Source organism: Nerophis ophidion, linkage group LG10 (assembly GCF_033978795.1).
Source record: "Nerophis ophidion isolate RoL-2023_Sa linkage group LG10, RoL_Noph_v1.0, whole genome shotgun sequence".
Taxonomy (NCBI): Eukaryota; Metazoa; Chordata; class Actinopteri; order Syngnathiformes; family Syngnathidae; genus Nerophis; species Nerophis ophidion.
In genome coordinates this window covers 4,539,774-4,557,769 of record NC_084620.1, presented here as the reverse complement: position 1 = coordinate 4,557,769, position 17,996 = coordinate 4,539,774, and the positions used below count along the sequence as shown (strand labels likewise).

Here is a 17,996-nt window from a genome sequence, read left to right as displayed (position 1 = left end):
AGACACATGAGTTATTTCTTTACTTGTGCTCAGACACATGAGTTATTTCTTTACTTGTGCTCAGACACATGAGTTATTTCTTTACTTCTGCTCAGACACATGAGTTATTTCTTTACTTGTGCTCAGACACATGAGTTATTTCTTTACTTGTGCTCAGACACATGAGTTATTTCTTTACTTGTGCTCAGACACATGAGTTATTTCTTTACTTGTGCTCAGACACATGAGTTATTTCTTTACTTGTGCTCAGACACATGAGTTATTTCTTTACTTGTGCTCAGACACATGAGTTATTTCTTTACTTGTGCTCAGACACATGAGTTATTTCTTTACTTCTGCTCAGACACATGAGTTATTTCTTTACTTGTGCTCAGACACATGAGTTATTTCCCCGCTTTAGGTTCAACTTCAGCTTTTTCTTCAGAACATTCTGAACGCCGGCCATTTTACGTTGTATGTTTGCACATTTATTCTCATAGTATTTATTCTCATCATTTATGTGTACTTGACTTTTTTTGTTTTTTCCATAGCGCAATTGTCAAAAGGCTTGAAATCTTGTATTGTCATGTAGTTTTGTATGTTTTGGCAGTGGTCGCCATGACGCTTCTTCCAGGATCATTCTTGGTCAGCTGTCACCGTAAATAAAGACAATTGACGCATGAGTGGCAGGTGAATTACACCTGTGTGTGTGATTGTGGGCGGGGCCAGCGGCACAGTGACCTCCACCTGATGACAAGTTCTCGCAGCCACCTGCATGTCAAGGGGGTTAGTTAGCGAGGCCGGTCGTCGCGGCAACCAGGTGTAATCTTGAGCGTGATGACGCCCCCTTTAGGACAGACTGGGAATAAAACACACTGGTCACGCCCAAGTTCTACACTAGTGATTTAGGGCTATAAGTAAACATTGATTGATTGATTGATTGAAACACTTTGTAATTCTAAACATTTCTTCACAAAAAAATAAATCTTTAACATCAATTTTTATGGAACATGTCCACAAAAAAAATCTAGCTGTCAACACTGAATATTGCATTTCTTTTCACACTTTATGAACTTATATTCATATTTTGTTGAAGTATTATTCAATAAATATATTTAAAAAGGATTTTTGAATTTTTGCTATTTTTAGAATATTAAAAAAATTATCTCACGTACCCCTTGGCATACCTTCAAGTACCCCCAAGGGTACGCATACCCCCATTTGAGATCCACTGCACCTTGGGGTAGGCCCCTCCCACCTCCAAAGACATACACCTGGGGATAGACCCCTCCCACCTCCAAAGACATGCACCTAGGGATAGGCCCCTCCTACCTCCAAAGACATGCACCTGGGGATAGGCCCCTCCTACCTCCAAAGACATGCACCTGGGGATAGGCCCCTCCCACCTCCAAAGACATGCACCTGGGGATAGACCCCTCCCACCTCCAAAGACATGCACCTAGGGATAGGCCCCTCCTACCTCCAAAGACATGCACCTGGGGATAGGCCCCTCCCACCTCCAAAGACATGCACCTGGGGATAGGCCCCTCCCACCTCCAAAGACATGCACCTGGGGATAGGCCCCTCCCACCTCCAAAGACATGCACTCGGGGATAGGCCCCTCCCACCTCCAAAGACATGCACCTGGGGATAGGCCCCTCCCACTTCCAAAGACATGCACCCGGGGATAGGCCCCTCCCACCTCCAAAGACATGCACCTGGGGATAGGCCCCTCCCACCTCCAAAGACATGCACCCGGGGATAGGCTCCTCCCACCTCCAAAGACATGCACCTGGGGATAGGCCCCTCCCACCTCCAAAGACATGCACCCGGGGATAGGCCCCTCCCACCTCCAAAGACATGCACCTGGGGATAGGCCCCTCCCACCTCCAAAGACATGCACCTGGGGATAGGCCCCTCCCACCTCCAAAGACATACACCTGGGGATAGGCCCCTCCCACCTCCAAATACATGCACCTGGGGATAGGCCCCTCCCACCTCCAAAGACATGCACCTGGGGATAGGCCCCTCCCACCTCCAAAGACATGCACCTGGGGATAGGCCCCTCCCACCTCCAAAGACATGCACCTGGGGATAGGCCCCTCCCACCTCCAAAGATATGCACCTGGGGATAGGCCCCTCCCACCTCCAAAGACATGCACCCAGGGATAGGCCCCTCCCACCTCCAAAGACATGCACCTGGGGATAGGCCCCTCCCACCTCCAAAGACATGCACCTGGGGATAGGCCCCTCCCACCTCCAAAGACATGCACCTGGGGATAGGCCCCTCCCACCTCCAAAGACATGCACCTGGGGATAGGTTGATTGGCAACACTAAATGGTCCCTAGTGTGTGAATGTTGTCTGTCTATCTGTGTTGGTCCTGCGATGAGGTGGCGACTTGTCCTGGGTGTACTCCGCCTTCCACCCGAATGCAGCTGACCAAAAGGGACAAGTGGTAGAAAATGGATGGATGGATGAATGTATTCTGTTTTTATTTACCATTTACACAACGTGTTGTTTTTTGTAGGTTAGAAATGATTATAGAACAGCATTAATATCGAGAGTAAGATGACTATCAGTGTTATTAATTGCGTGTCCCCCAGGACCGTCTGTAGTGGAAAAGTTGAGGTAAAAAAAGAAAAAGAAAAGATAAAGAACCCCTGCTAAAAACAAACATTTTATTTACACGTATCAAATGATTACAGAATAAAAATCGTAGTTAATGATGGAGTTAATTACGTAATAAAATCCAGTTTTGTTTTTGTGAAAAACTGCGAGGAGTACTAACGTTGGTCCCCTTGGACAGTCCGGGAGCCAACGGGCGGCGTGAGTGCAGTTGATTGACAGGCCAGACAAGAACTGTACCTCTTAATGGGCCCGGTTGGACCCGTTCGGTCGCCCCCCCGTGTCAAACATGTGCGGAGCCACATAGTCCTGGTACTGTCCGTCTATCAGCTCGGCGCCGTTGTTCCTGGCGAACCAGCAGTCCACGCTCTGAGCGCCATTGTAGATGCGGCGCCTCTTCCGGACCACCGGCACCGAGCGGCCCCTCACCTTCAGGAGCGCCGAGGGCTCGCCGTCCTTTTCCCGTGCAGCCAGCGCCACCTCCTCGTACAGGAACTGACCTGCAAGGAGGGGAAAGGTCAGAAGTGGACACAATCAACAGGTGGCGTCGCCTACCCAGGAGGCCGTGGGAGCCGCGTGACAGCCCCTTGCTGCTCTGGATGTAGAAGCCCAGGTGGTCTCGCTGGTGGGGGGCAGGGTTCTTGTAGCGGTGCAGCAGGATCACGAAGCTGACGTCGGCGCCGACGCCCACCGTCACGTTGGACTCGGCCGCGATGGAAACGGAGAGAGCGCCGCTGGCCACGGAGACGCTGGAGCGGCAGGGCAGCACCAAGCGATCCCGCCCGTCCAGGATGACCTTGTTGGGCGTCACCTCGATGTAGGCGCGCCTGGGGCGGTCCACCACGATGGCGACGGTGCTGAAGTACGTGCGCTGGTGCTTGTGGCTGCCGGGCGGCGGCGGGGCGCCGATCAGTTTGCCGTTCACCGTTACGCCTGAGGAAAACACGTAGAGGATCGTGGCTCACTACCAGGGCCGCAACTAACATCATATTCAGCAAGTTCATGTTCAAATATGTATCATATTTGCATCCATAACATCTTTGCAGTAAATATATTGTCATATTTGCAGCAATCAATATGATGTTCAAATATGTATCATATTTGCATCCATAACATGTTTGCAGTAAATATATTGTCATATTTGCAGCAATCAATGATGTTCAAATATGTATCATATTTGCATCCAAAACATGTTTGCAGTAAATATATTGTCATATTTGCAGCAATCAATATGATGTTCAAATATGTATCATATTTGCATCCAAAACATGTTTGCAGTAAATACATGTTAGACCCGCTCGACATCCATTGCTTTGGTCCTCTCCAAAGTTCTCATAGTCATCATTGTCACCGACGTCCCACTGGGTGTGAGTTTTCCTTGCCCTTATGTGGGCCTACCGAGGATGTCGTAGTGGTTTGTGTTGTGGTTTGTGCAGCCCTTTGAGACACTAGTGATTTAGGGCTATATAAGTAAACATTGATTGATTGATTGATTGATTGATATTTGCAGCAATCAATATGATGTTCCAATATGTATCATATTTGCATCCATAACATGTTGGCAGTAAATATATTGTCATGTGGGCTTCACGGTGGCAGAGGGGTTCGTGCGACTGCCTCACAATACGAAGGTCGTGAGTAGTCCTGGGTTCAAATCCAGGCTCGGGATATTTCTGTGTGGAGTTTGCATGTTCTCCCCGTGACTGTGTGGGTTCCCTCCGGGTACTCCGGCTTCCTCCCACCTCCAAAGACATGCACCTGAGGATAGGCCCCTCACACCTCCAAAGACATGCACCTGGGGATAGGCCCCTCCCCTTTCCAAAGACATGCACCTGGGAATAGGCCCCTCCCACCTCCAAAGACATGCACCTGGGGATAGGCCCCTCCCACCTCCAAAGACATGCATCTGGGGATAGGCCCCTCCCACCTCCAAAGACTTGCACCTGGGGATAGGCCCCTCCCCTTTCCAAAGACATGCACCTGGGGATAGGCCCCTCCCGCCTCCAAAGACATTCACCAAGGGATAGGCCCCTCCCACCTCCAACGACATGCACCTGGGGATAGGCCCCTCCCACCTCCAAAGACATGCACCTGGGGATAGGCCCCTCCCACCTCCAAAGACATGCACCTGGGGATAGGCCCCTCCCCTTTCCAAAGACATGCACCTGGGAATAGGCCCATCCCACCTCCAAAGACATGCACCTGGGGATAGGCCCCTCCCACCTCCAAAGACATGCATCTGGGGATAGGCCCCTCCCACCTCCAAAGACTTGCACCTGGGGATAGGCCCCTCCCCTTTCCAAAGACATGCACCTGGGGATAGGCCCCTCCCGCCTCCAAAGACATTCACCAGGGGATAGGCCCCTCCCACCTCCAACGACATGCACCTGGGGATAGGCCCCTCCCACCTCCAAAGACATGCACCTGGGGATAGGCCCCTCCCACCTCCAAAGACATGCACCTGGGGATAGGCCCCTCCCACTTCCAAAGACATGTACCTGGGGATAGGCCCCTCCCACCTCCAAAGACATGCACCTGGGGATAGGTTGCTTGGCAACACTAAATGGTCCCTAGTGTGTGAATGTTGTCTATCTGTGTTGGCCCTGTGATGAGGTGACGACTTGTCCAGGGTGTAAACCATCTTCCGCCCGATTGTTGCTGAGGTAGGCACCAGCGCCCCCCGCGTCCCCAAAGGGAATAAGCGGTAGAAAAAAGGATGGATGGATATTGTCATGTTTGCAGCAATCAATAAGATGTTCAATTATGTATCATATTTGCATCCATAACATGTTTGCAGTAAATACAGCATATCGTCATATTTGCACCAATCAATATGTTCAAATATGTATCGTATTTACATCACTCCATATCACACATGCAGTAAATATATCATCATATTTGCACCAATCCGTATGATATATTTAATTATGTGCACCAATCCATATCATCCATCCATCCATTTTCTACCGCTTATTCCCTTTTGGGGTCGCGGGGGTCGCTGGAGCGTATCTCAGCTACAATTGGGCGGAAGGCGGAGTATACCCTGGACAAGTCGCCGGGCCAGCACAGATAGACAGACAACATTCACACACTAGGGACCATTTAGTGTTGCCAATCAACCTATCCCCAGGTGCATGTCTTTGGAGATGGGAGGCGCCCACCCCCAGGTGCATGTCTTTGGAAGTGGGAGGGGCCTATCCCCAGGTGCATGTCTTTGGAGGTGGGAGGGGCCAATCCCCAGGTGCATGTCTTTGGAGGTGGGAGGGGCTTATCCCCAGGTGCATGTCTTTGGAGGTGGGAGGAAGCCTGAGTACCCGGAGGGAACCCACGCAGTCACGGGGAGAACATGCAAACTCCACACAGAAAGACCCCAAGCCTGGGATTGAACCCAGGACTGCAGGACCTTCGTATTGTGAGGCAGACGCACTAACCCCTCTTCCACCGTGAAGACCCCCAATCCATATCATGTTTGCAGTATATGTGTCGTTGTGTTTGCAAACGCTCCAGTCAATATGTATCATATTTGCATCCATACCATGTTTACAGTAAATATATCATCATCATCAATATGATGTTTAATTTTGTATCATATTTGAACCACCCCACATCATATTCAAATAGGTATCATATTAATGTTTACTTTCCACATGAAGGTGTCCCGGGTCTCCTACCAGAAAAGCTGTGATCGGAAACGAGGCGCAGGACGTCTCCCGGCTCCCCGTTGATATTGAAGCAGACGGCCATCTTGCTGAGAGGGAAGTCCAGCACAAAGTGAGGGTCACCGTCCGCTGAAGTGAAGAACATTTCAACTGGGTTACAAGCTACTTCACCAACAAATAAACCAACAAAAGTCAGGGTCACCGTCCGCTGAAGTGAAGAACATTTCAACTGGGTGACAAGCTACTTCACCAACAAGTAAACCAACAAAAGTGAGGGTCACCGTCCGCTGAAGTGAAGAACATTTCAACTGGGTGACAAGCTATTTCACCAACAAATAAACCAACAAAAGTCAGGGTCACCGTCCGCTGAAGTGAAGAACATTTCAACTGGGTTACAAGCTACTTCACCAACAAATAAACCAACAAAAGTGAGGGTCACCGTCCGCTGAAGTGAAGAACATTTCAACTGGGTGACAAGCTACTTCACCAACAAATAAACCAACAAAAGTCAGGGTCACCGTCCGCTGAAGTGAAGAACATTTCAACTGGGTGACAAGCTACTTCACCAACAAGTAAACCAACAAAAGTGAGGGTCACCGTCCGCTGAAGTGAAGAACATTTCAACTGGGTGACAAGCTACTTCACCAACAAATAAACCAACAAAAGTCAGGGTCACCGTCCGCTGAAGTGAAGAACATTTCAACTGGGTTACAAGCTACTTCACCAACAAATAAACCAACAAAAGTGAGGGTCACCGTCCGCTGAAGTGAAGAACATTTCAACTGGGTGACAAGCTACTTCACCAACAAATAAACCAACAAAAGTGAGGGTCACCGTCCGCTGAAGTGAAGAACATTTCAACTGGGTTACAAGCTACTTAACCAAAAAATAAACCAACAAAAGTGAGGGTCATCGTCCGCTGAAGTGAAGAACATTTCAACTGGGTTACAAGCTACTTAACCAAAAAATAAACCAACAAAAGTGAGGGTCACCGTCCGCTGAAGTGAAGAACATTTCAACTGGGTGACAAGCTACTTCACCAACAAGTAAACCAACAAAAGTGAGGGTCACCGTCCGCTGAAGTGAAGAACATTTCAACTGGGTGACAAGCTACTTCACCAACAAGTAAACCAACAAAAGTGAGGGTCACCGTCCGCTGAAGTGAAGAACATTTCAACTGGGTGACAAGCTACTTCACCAACAAATAAACCAACAAAAGTCAGGGTCACCGTCCGCTGAAGTGAAGAACATTTCAACTGGGTTACAAGCTACTTCACCAACAAATAAACCAACAAAAGTGAGGGTCACCGTCCGCTGAAGTGAAGAACATTTCAACTGGGTTACAAGCTACTTCACCAACAAATAAACCAACAAAAGTGAGGGTCACCGTCCGCTGAAGTGAAGAACATTTCAACTGGGTTACAAGCTACTTAACCAACAAATAAACCAACAAAAGTGAGGGTCACCGTCCGCTGAAGTGAAGAACATTTCAACTGGGTTATAAGCTACTTCACCAACAAATACACCAACAAAAGTCAGGGTCACCGTCCGCTGAAGTGAAGAACATTTCAACTGGGTTACAAGCTACTTCACCAACAAATAAACCAACAAAAGTGAGGGTCACCGTCCGCTGAAGTGAAGAACATTTCAACTGGGTTACAAGCTACTTAACCAACAAATAAACCAACAAAAGTGAGGGTCACCGTCCGCTGAAGTGAAGAACATTTCAACTGGGTTACAAGCTACTTCACCAACAAGTAAACCAACAAAAGTGAGGGTCACCGTCCGCTGAAGTGAAGAACATTTCAACTGGGTGACAAGCTACTTCACCAACAAGTAAACCAACAAAAGTGAGGGTCACCGTCCGCTGAAGTGAAGAACATTTCAACTGGGTGACAAGCTACTTCACCAACAAATAAACCAACAAAAGTCAGGGTCACCGTCCGCTGAAGTGAAGAACATTTCAACTGGGTGACAAGCTACTTCACCAACAAATAAACCAACAAAAGTCAGGGTCACCGTCCGCTGAAGTGAAGAACATTTCAACTGGGTTACAAGCTACTTCACCAACAAGTAAACCAACAAAAGTGAGGGTCACCGTCCGCTGAAGTGAAGAACATTTCAACTGGGTGACAAGCTACTTCACCAACAAGTAAACCAACAAAAGTGAGGGTCACCGTCCGCTGAAGTGAAGAACATTTCAACTGGGTGACAAGCTACTTCACCAACAAATACACCAACAAAAGTCAGGGTCACCGTCCGCTGAAGTGAAGAACATTTCAACTGGGTTACAAGCTATTTCACCAACAAATAAACCAACAAAAGTGAGGGTCACCGTCCGCTGAAGTGAAGAACATTTCAACTGGGTTACAAGCTACTTCACCAACAAATAAACCAACAAAAGTGAGGGTCACCGTCCGCTGAAGTGAAGAACATTTCAACTGGGTTACAAGCTACTTCACCAACAAGTAAACCAACAAAAGTGAGGGTCACCGTCCGCTGAAGTGAAGAACATTTCAACTGGGTTACAAGCTACTTCACCAACAAGTAAACCAACAAAAGTGAGGGTCACCGTCCGCTGAAGTGAAGAACATTTCAACTGGGTGACAAGCTACTTCACCAACAAGTAAACCAACAAAAGTGAGGGTCACCGTCCGCTGAAGTGAAGAACATTTCAACTGGGTTACAAGCTACTTCACCAACAAATAAACCAACAAAAGTGAGGGTCACCGTCCGCTGAAGTGAAGAACATTTCAACTGGGTTACAAGCTACTTCACCAACAAGTAAACCAACAAAAGTGAGGGTCACCGTCCGCTGAAGTGAAGAACATTTCAACTGGGTGACAAGCTACTTCACCAACAAGTAAACCAACAAAAGTGAGGGTCACCGTCCGCTGAAGTGAAGAACATTTCAACTGGGTTACAAGCTACTTCACCAACAAGTAAACCAACAAAAGTGAGGGTCACCGTCCGCTGAAGTGAAGAACATTTCAACTGGGTGACAAGCTACTTCACCAACAGGAGTTTAGAAGATAGGCGGACACACTTCTACAGAGCTGACAATATCCAGGGGTTTACCCCAGGGATCAATACTCGGACCAGAATTGTTCACTCTCTATATAAATGACATTTGTAAAGTTACTACGGACTTAAAGTTGCTTTTACAAACCCCGTTTCCATATGAGTTGGGAAATTGTGTTAGATGTAAATATAAACAGAATACAAAGATTTGCAAATCCTTTTCAAGCCATATTCAGTTGAATATGCTACAAAGACAACATATTTGATGTTCAAACTCATAAACTTTATTTGTTTTTTGCAAATAATAATTAACTTAGAATTTCATGACTGCAACACGTGCCAAAGTAGTTGGGAAAGGGCATGTTCACCACTGTGTTACATCACCTTTTCTTTTAACAACACTCAATAAACGTTTGGGAACTGAGGAAACTAATTGTTGAAGCTTTGAAAGTGGAATCTTTCCCATTCTTGTTTTATGTAGAGCTTCAGTCCTTCAACCGTATTTTACGCTTCAAAATGCGCTACACAGACAGGTCTGGACTGCAGGCGGGCCAGGAAAGTATCCGCACTCTTTTTTTACGAAGCCACGCTGTTGTAACACGTCTTGCTGAAATAAGCAGGGGCGTCCATGAAAAAGACGGCGCATATGTTGTTCCAAAACCTGTATGTACCTTTCAGCATTAATGGTGCCTTCACAGATGTGTAAGTTACCCATGCCTTGGGCACTAATTCACCCCCAAACCATCACAGATGCTGGCTTTTTAACTTTGCGTCGATAACAGTCTGGATGGTTCACTTCCCCTTTGGTCCGGAGGACACAATGTCGAATATTTCCAAAAGCAATTTGAAATGTGGACTCGTCAGACCACAGAACACTTTTCCACTTTGCATCAGTCCATCTTAGATGATCTCGGGCCCAGAGAGGCCGGCGGCGTTTCTGGATGTTGTTGATAAATGGCTTTCGCTTTGCATAATAGAGCTTTAACTTGCACTTACAGATGTAGCGACAAACTGTATTTAATGACAGTGGTTTTCTGAAGTGTTCCTGAGCCCATGTGGTGATATCCTTTGGAGATTGATGTGGTTTTTTGATACAGTGCCGTCTGAGGGATGGAAGGTCAATGTTGGTTTCCGGCCATGCCGCTTACGTGGAGTGATTTCTCCAGATTCTCTGAACCTTTTGATGATATCATGGAGCGTAGATGTTGAAATCCCTAAATTTCTTGCAATTGCACTTTGAGAAAGGTTGTTCTTAAACTGTTTGACTATTTGCTCACACAGTTGTGGACAAAGGGGTGTACCTCGCCCCATCCTTTCTTGTGAAAGACTGAGCATTTTTTGGGCAGCTGTTTTTATAGCCAATCATGGCACCCACCTGTTCCCAATTAGCCTGCACACCTGTGGGATGTTCCACATAAGTGTTTGATGAGCTTTATCAGTATTTATTGCCACCTTTCCCAACTTCTTTGTCAGGTGTTGCTGGCATCAAATTCTAAAGTTAATGATTATTTGCAAAAAAAAAACTGTTTATGAGTTTGAACATGAAATATGTTGTCTTTGTAGCATATTCAACTGAATATGGCTTGAAAAGGATTTGCAAATCATTGTATTCTGTTTATATTTACATCTAACACAATTGCCCAACCCATATGGAAACGGGGTTTGCATGTGATGCATTACATTGTATCGTTCATGCATCTTCCACATAAACTCAACTGAAGAGTTTTCTGATGTATTATTTGCCGAGTCCATCCATCCTAAGGACTGTGAGAAGCCAGGAAGACAAAGAGCAGTGTGATGACAGAGCCACGGTAATAACAGGGTAATTAGCCTCCTTCGTCTTTACTGTAACACAAATGCCCCCCCCCCCCCACACTCTCAATTAGACCCTCCACTCTTCTCTACCTCCCGGGTCCAGTTCTGCCGGCCGTGTGAAGCAGCGTGCAAATTACAGGCTGAAAGTGTACTGTACCAACACTTCAGTGGAAGAATGTGGCGTCACCTGATGTTTTGGAGACGGTGACAGACTTCTTGGCGGGGCTCCTCTCCACCTGACCTGCCAGTGGGGAGAGAAGGCATCTTTACTTCCCTGTTGGCTCCATGCATTGTTCTTCATGCTCAGCGGCGGCGTGGAACAGGGGGGAGATCATAGAAGCTCAGCTTCTTCTCACTCCTCTTGGACATGTCCAACATTTGTCCAAAGCAGGGGTGTCAAACTCAAATACAGAGTGGGCCAAAAATGTTAAACTTAATAGACTGTATTTATGTTATTCACATGTGAATAATGCTGTATAATAGACTGAATTTATGTTCTTCACATGTGAACAATGATGTATAATAGACTGTATTTATATTGTTCACATGTGAATAATGCTGTATAATAGACTGTATTTATGTTATTTACATGTGAATAATGTTGTATAATAGACTGTATTTATATTGTTCACATGTGAATAATGCTGTATAATAGACTGTATTTATATTGTTCACATGTGAATAATGCTGTATAATAGACTGTATTTATGTTATTTACATGTGAATAATGCTGTATAATAGACTGTATTTATGTTATTTACATGTGAATAATGATGTATAATAGACTGTATTTATATTGTTCACATGTGAATAATGCTGTATAATAGACTGTATTTATATTGTTCACATGTGAATAATGCTGTATAATAGACTGTATTTATGTTATTTACATGTGAATAATGCTGTATAATAGACTGTATTTATGTTATTTACATGTGAATAATGTTGTATAATAAACTGTATTTATATTATTCACATGTGAATAATGCTGTATAATAGACTGTATTTATGTTATTCCCATGTGAATAATGCTGTATAATAGACTGTATTTATATTATTCACATGTGAACAATGCTGTATAATAGACTGTATTTATATTATTCACATGTGAATAATGCTGTATAATAGACTATATTTCTATTATTCACATGTGAATAATGGATGGATGGATAGTACTTTATTTATTCCGTCAGGAGAGTTCCTTCAGGAAAATTAAAATTTTCAGCACAATCCCATTCAAGTTTAGACAAACATTACAGGGAGACAGAACAGGATCGCTGACGGGTCTGCCGGCTTCCAGCACCCCTTACAAAAAAGATGAGATACAGGTAAACAAGGAGGGGGGAATAGAAGATTAAAACAAAATTAAAAAAAATCGGTCTTAGCCTGGGCCCTGGAGAGGAGGTGCAGACTGAGGCCAAGGGAAAAAACAACAACTCATAGCCATGGTACACATCCCTCTTCCATGTGTGTAAGAGGGAAATATCAAACATCAAAGAACACAGAGGACATTAAAGACATTAAAGCAGCAGATACAACCAGACACTTCTACATACTAGCTATGAATAAAAAGTAAAAGAAACATATCCACTGTGGTGGCCTCTGGGGTGTTCCACGCCATCGTCCGCTGGGATGGGGGGAGCATGGCCAGAGACAGGAGCAGACCCAACAAAGCAACCAAGACAGCCGACTCCACTTTCGGCCTGTGTCCAGTCCGCATGGATGAGCGAGGATACGTCCAAGGTGACTGAGGTGTCCGACACCTGCTCACCCAGCCAAGACACCACGAAGCCTCTCCGTCCCAGTAGCTCAGTGCTAGCTCCGCAGTCCTGTCCCCTCATCCGCATCTTCTCCAGTACATCCAAACAGACTCTGGTGTAGCAGAGACCCTGCAGCTGGTCTCCATGGCCAAAAGGCTCCCGGGAGGCAGATCCAGAAGTCCACAAAAAAAAGCACCACAGAGGTCACGAAAGTGACACCCCTTGTCACACAGTCCCAAAGGGTCCCGGACCAAAAGGCAAAGAAATATAATAAGACATGAAAACAAGAGGGAAACACAAAAGGATGACACAAGAGCACAGAGCTCCTGCCTACAGCAGCCACTACAGCAGCGCCATCTTGGGAAAAAAAAATGCTGTATAAGACTATATTTCTATTATTCACATGTGAATAATGCTGTATAATAGACTGTATTTATATTATTCACATGTGAATAATGCTGTATAATAGACTGTATTTATGTTATTTACATGTGAATAATGTTGTATAATAGACTGTATTTATGTTCTTCACAAGTGAATAATGCTGTATAATAGACTGTATTTATATTATTCACATGTGAATAATACTGTATAATAGACTGTATTTATATTATTCACATGTGAATAATGCTGTATAATAGATTGTATTTATGTTATTTACATGTGAATAATGTTGTATAATAGACTGTATTTATGTTATTTACATGTGAATAATGTTGTATAATAGACTGTGACCACCACTTCCCGAAGACAGCTGGCACCCCACTCGGCGACAGAAAGTTCTGTGAGTATGGCTTCCTGCGCTTGGTGCACTTTCCTCATGGATAGGTTGACTCTACTAGAGAGCCGTGTCCGCCAGTTAGAGCAGTGTAATTTTGTAACTTTAGATGTTGCGGACACATCTGCTAGCGTTAGCTATAGCGAGCTAACTAGCCCAGCTTGTAGCAGCCCTAAGCGGCCTACAAGCTACGGTGTACCGGTTGAGACGCATAATAGATTTAGCCCTTTAGCTAGTCCTACACCCCAGTCTACCGGGCACCACACTTTAGTCATAGGGGACTCCATCACCCGAAACATAAAGTTTAGCAAACCAGCCACAATTAAGTGTATTCCCGGGGGCAGAGCACCTGACATTGAAGCTAATCTTAGGGAGCTAACTCGCAACAGGTCTAGTAAACACGTACGGCAGGCTAATCGCACCACTAGTTATGCGAATATAGTAATACACGTTGGCTCCAATGACGTTAGGATGAGACAATCAGAGATTACATAGCCAGGGCTTGTAATCTCGCCAGAAAGATGTCCAGGCATCGAGTAATTGTCTCTGGCCCCCTGCCTGGGAGAGGCAATGATGAGAGGTATAGCAGATTAGTCTCTCTTAACATGTGGATGGATAGCTTCTGTAGACAACAGGGATTTACGTTTATTGATAATTGGCACTCTTTCTGGGGCAAACCTGGCTTGCTGAGGAGAGACGGCCTTCACCCTAACCAGGAAGGCGCTATCCTCTTGTCTCGGAACATAGATTTCGCATTGAGCCACATTTGACTAACTGCACTAGAGCAAGCCCGGTCACAGGCAATTACAGAGCCTGCTAGCCTGGGTATGGAGTCAGTTAAGTTAGAGCTAGCCAGCGCCAGGCTGGATGATCCCTGTACACATAGCAATCTTCTTAGAATAATACACAACTCACATAATGTTTTTTCTGCTATGACTATGACTATGTCAGAGTTAGACATGCGTTCTACTGAGGTGGAAAATTATGATGCGTTCAGTTTATCGCAGCACCAAGTAGACAATCTGAAAATTCCCGTCATATCAATTCCTAGATATGGTCGTAATTATTTTAAGTACACTGCGCATAACAAACGCAACATTATTAATATTGCTACTACGGATAATTTTATCAACAACTCCTTAAAACAGCCCACTACCTTTAATATGGGCTTTCTAAACATCAGATCCTTGTCTCCCAAAACGTTATTAGTTAATGAGGTCATTAGAGACAACAACCTTAACGTCATCGGTCTTAGCGAAACCTGGCTTAAACCAGATGACTTTTTTGCGATAAATAAGGCATCCCCTCCTAACTATACGAATGCGCATATTGCCCGTCCCCTTAAAAGGGGAGGGGGGGTCGCACTAATATACAACGAAAACTTTAACTTTAGTCCTAACTTAAATAATAAATATAAATCGTTTGAGGTGCTTTCTATGAAGTCTGCCACACCTCTGCCTCTGTGCCTGGCCGTTATCTACCGCCCCCCAGGGCCCTATTCGGACTTTATTAGTGAATTCTCAGAGTTTGTTGATGATCTAGTGACACACGCCGATAATATAATTATAATGGAGGACTTTAATATCCATATGAATACCCCATTGGACCCACCGTGCGTGGCGCTCCAGACTATAATTGATAGCTGTGGTCTTACACAAATAATAAATTAACCGACGCATCGCAGCGGTAATACGATAGACCTAGTGCTTGTCAGAGGTATCACCGTTTCCAAAGTTATGATACTCCCGTATACTAAAGTAATGTCCGATCATTACCTTATAAAATTCGAAGTTCAGACTCATGTTCGGCAAGCTAATAATAATAAAAACTGCTATAGCAGCCGCAACATTAATGCTGCCACAACGACAACTCTTGCTGACCTACTGCCCTCGGTAATGGCACTGTTCCCAAAGTATGTGGGCTCTATTGATAACCTCACTAACAACTTTAACGACGCCCTGCGCGAAACCATTGATAGTATAGCACCGCTGAAGTTAAAAAAGGCTCCAAAAAGGCGTAAGCCATGGTTTACTGAAGAAACTAGAGCTCAGAAATTATTATGTAGAAAGCTGGAACGCAAATGGCGCACGACTAAACTTGAGGTGCACCATCAAGCATGGAGTGATAGTTCAATAACTTATAAACGCATGCTTACCTCAGCTAAAACTAATTATTACTCAAATCTCATCCGCATTAATAAAAACGATCCTAAATTTTTGTTTAGTACAGTAGCATCGCTAACCCAACAAGGGACTCTTTCCAGTAGCTCCACCTATTCGGCAGATGACTTTATGAAGTTCTTTAATAAGAAAATTGAACTTATTAGAAAGGAGATTAAAGACAATGCGTCTCAGCTACAACTGGGTTATAGTAACACTGACACGACTGTATATACGGCGGATACTGCAAATATCCAAAATAGTTTCTCTCGTTTTGATGAAATAACACTAGAAGAATTGTTACAACGTGTAAATGGAATAAAACAAACATGTTTACTTGACCCACTTCCTGGGAAACTTATCAAGGAGCTTTTTGTATTATTAGGTCCATCAGTGCTAAATATTATAAACCTATCACTTTCCTCGGGCACTGTTCCCCTAGCATTCAAAAAAGCGGTTATTCATCCTCTCCTTAAAAGACCTAACCTTGATCCTGACCTCATGGTAAACTACCGACCGGTGTCTCACCTTCCCTTTATTTCGAAAATCCTCGAAAAAATTGTTGCAGAGCAGCTAAATGAACACTTAGCGTTTAACAATCTATGTGAAACCTTTCAATCCGGTTTCAGGGCAAATCACTCCACGGAGACAGCCCTCGCAAAAATGACTAATGATCTATTGCTAACGATGGACTCTGATGCGTCATCTATGTTGCTGCTCCTCGATCTTAGCGCTGCTTTCGATACCGTCGATCATAATATTTTATTAGAGCGTATCAAAACACGAATTGGTATGTCAGACTCAGCCCTCTCTTGGTTTAACTCTTATCTTACTGATAGGATGCAGTGCGTCTCCCATAACAGTGTGACCTCGGACTATGTTAAGGTAACGTGTGGAGTTCCCCAGGGTTCGGTCCTTGGCCCTGTACTCTTCAGCATCTACATGCTGCCGCTAGGTGACGACATACGCAAATACGGTATTAGCTTTCACTGCTATGCTGATGACACCCAACTCTACATGCCCCTAAAGCTGACCAACACGCCGGACTGTAGTCAGTTGGAAGCGTGTCTTAATGAAATTGAACAATGGATGTCCGCTAACTTTTTGCAACTTAATGCCAAAAAAACGGAAATGCTGATTATCGGTCCTGCTAGACACCGACCTCTATTTAATAATACAACTTTAACATTTGACAACCAAATAATAAAACAAGGTGACTCTGTAAAAAATCTGGGTATCATCTTCGACCCAACTCTCTCCTTTGAGTCACACATTAAAAGCGTTACTAAAACGGCCTTCTTTCATCTCCGTAATATCGCTAAAATTCGCTCCATTTTGTCCACTAAAGACGCTGAGATCATTATCCATGCGTTTGTTACGTCTCGTCTCGATTACTGTAACATATTATTTTCGGGTCTCCCCATGTCTAGCATTAAAAGATTACAGTTGGTACAAAATGCGGCTGCTAGACTTTTGACAAGAACAAGAAAGTTTGATCATATGACGCCTGTACTGTATATACCTTTATATACATATATACATACATATATACCTATACTGGCTCACCTGCACTGGCTTCCTGTGCACTTAAGATGTGACTTTAAGGTTTTACTAATTACGTATAAAATACTACACGGTCTAGCTCCAGCCTATCTTGCCGATTGTAATGTACCATATGTCCCGGCAAGAAATCTGCGTTCAAAAGATTCTGGCTTATTAGTGATTCCCAAAGCCCCAAATAAAGTCTGCGGGCTATAGAGCGATTTCTATTGGGGCTTCAGTACTCTGGAATGCCCTCCCGGTAACAGTTCGAGATGCTACCTCAGTAGAAGCATTTAAGTCTCACCTTAAAACTCATCTGTATACTCCAGCCTTTAAATAGACCTCCTTTTTAGACCAGTTGATCTGCCGCTTCTTTTCTTTCTCCTATGTCCCCCCTTCCCTTGTGGAGGGGGTCCGGTCCGATGACCATGGATGAAGTACTGGCTGTCCAGAGTCGAGACCCAGGATGGACCGCTCGTCGGGACCCAGGACTGACCGCTCGCCTGTATCGATTGGGGACATCTCTACGCTGCTGATCCGCCTCCGCTTGAGATGGTTTCCTGTGGACGGGACTCTCGCTGCTGTCTTGGATCCGCTTTGAACTGAACTCTCGCGGCTGTGTTGGAGCCACTATGGATTGAACTTTCACAGCATCA

The 17,996-nt window shown here is 44.9% G+C and overlaps 1 protein-coding gene across 2 annotated transcripts in view; it reads right to left on the bottom strand.

Moving 5' to 3' along the window:
- Positions 1-2,645: 2,645 nt before the first annotated feature.
- itih5 (inter-alpha-trypsin inhibitor heavy chain 5) overlaps positions 2,646-17,996 on the bottom strand; it is a 48,844-nt gene continuing 33,493 nt past the window's right edge. For both annotated transcript variants that reach the window (XM_061912123.1, XM_061912122.1), the window contains 4 exons: positions 11,289-11,342; positions 6,278-6,394; positions 3,162-3,539; positions 2,646-3,106 (listed from right to left, as the gene is read on the bottom strand). In XM_061912123.1, coding sequence (XP_061768107.1) covers positions 2,850-3,106; positions 3,162-3,539; positions 6,278-6,394; positions 11,289-11,342 — 806 coding nt within the window. In that variant the 3' untranslated portion in view covers positions 2,646-2,849. The remainder of the gene's footprint in view (positions 3,107-3,161; positions 3,540-6,277; positions 6,395-11,288; positions 11,343-17,996) is intronic.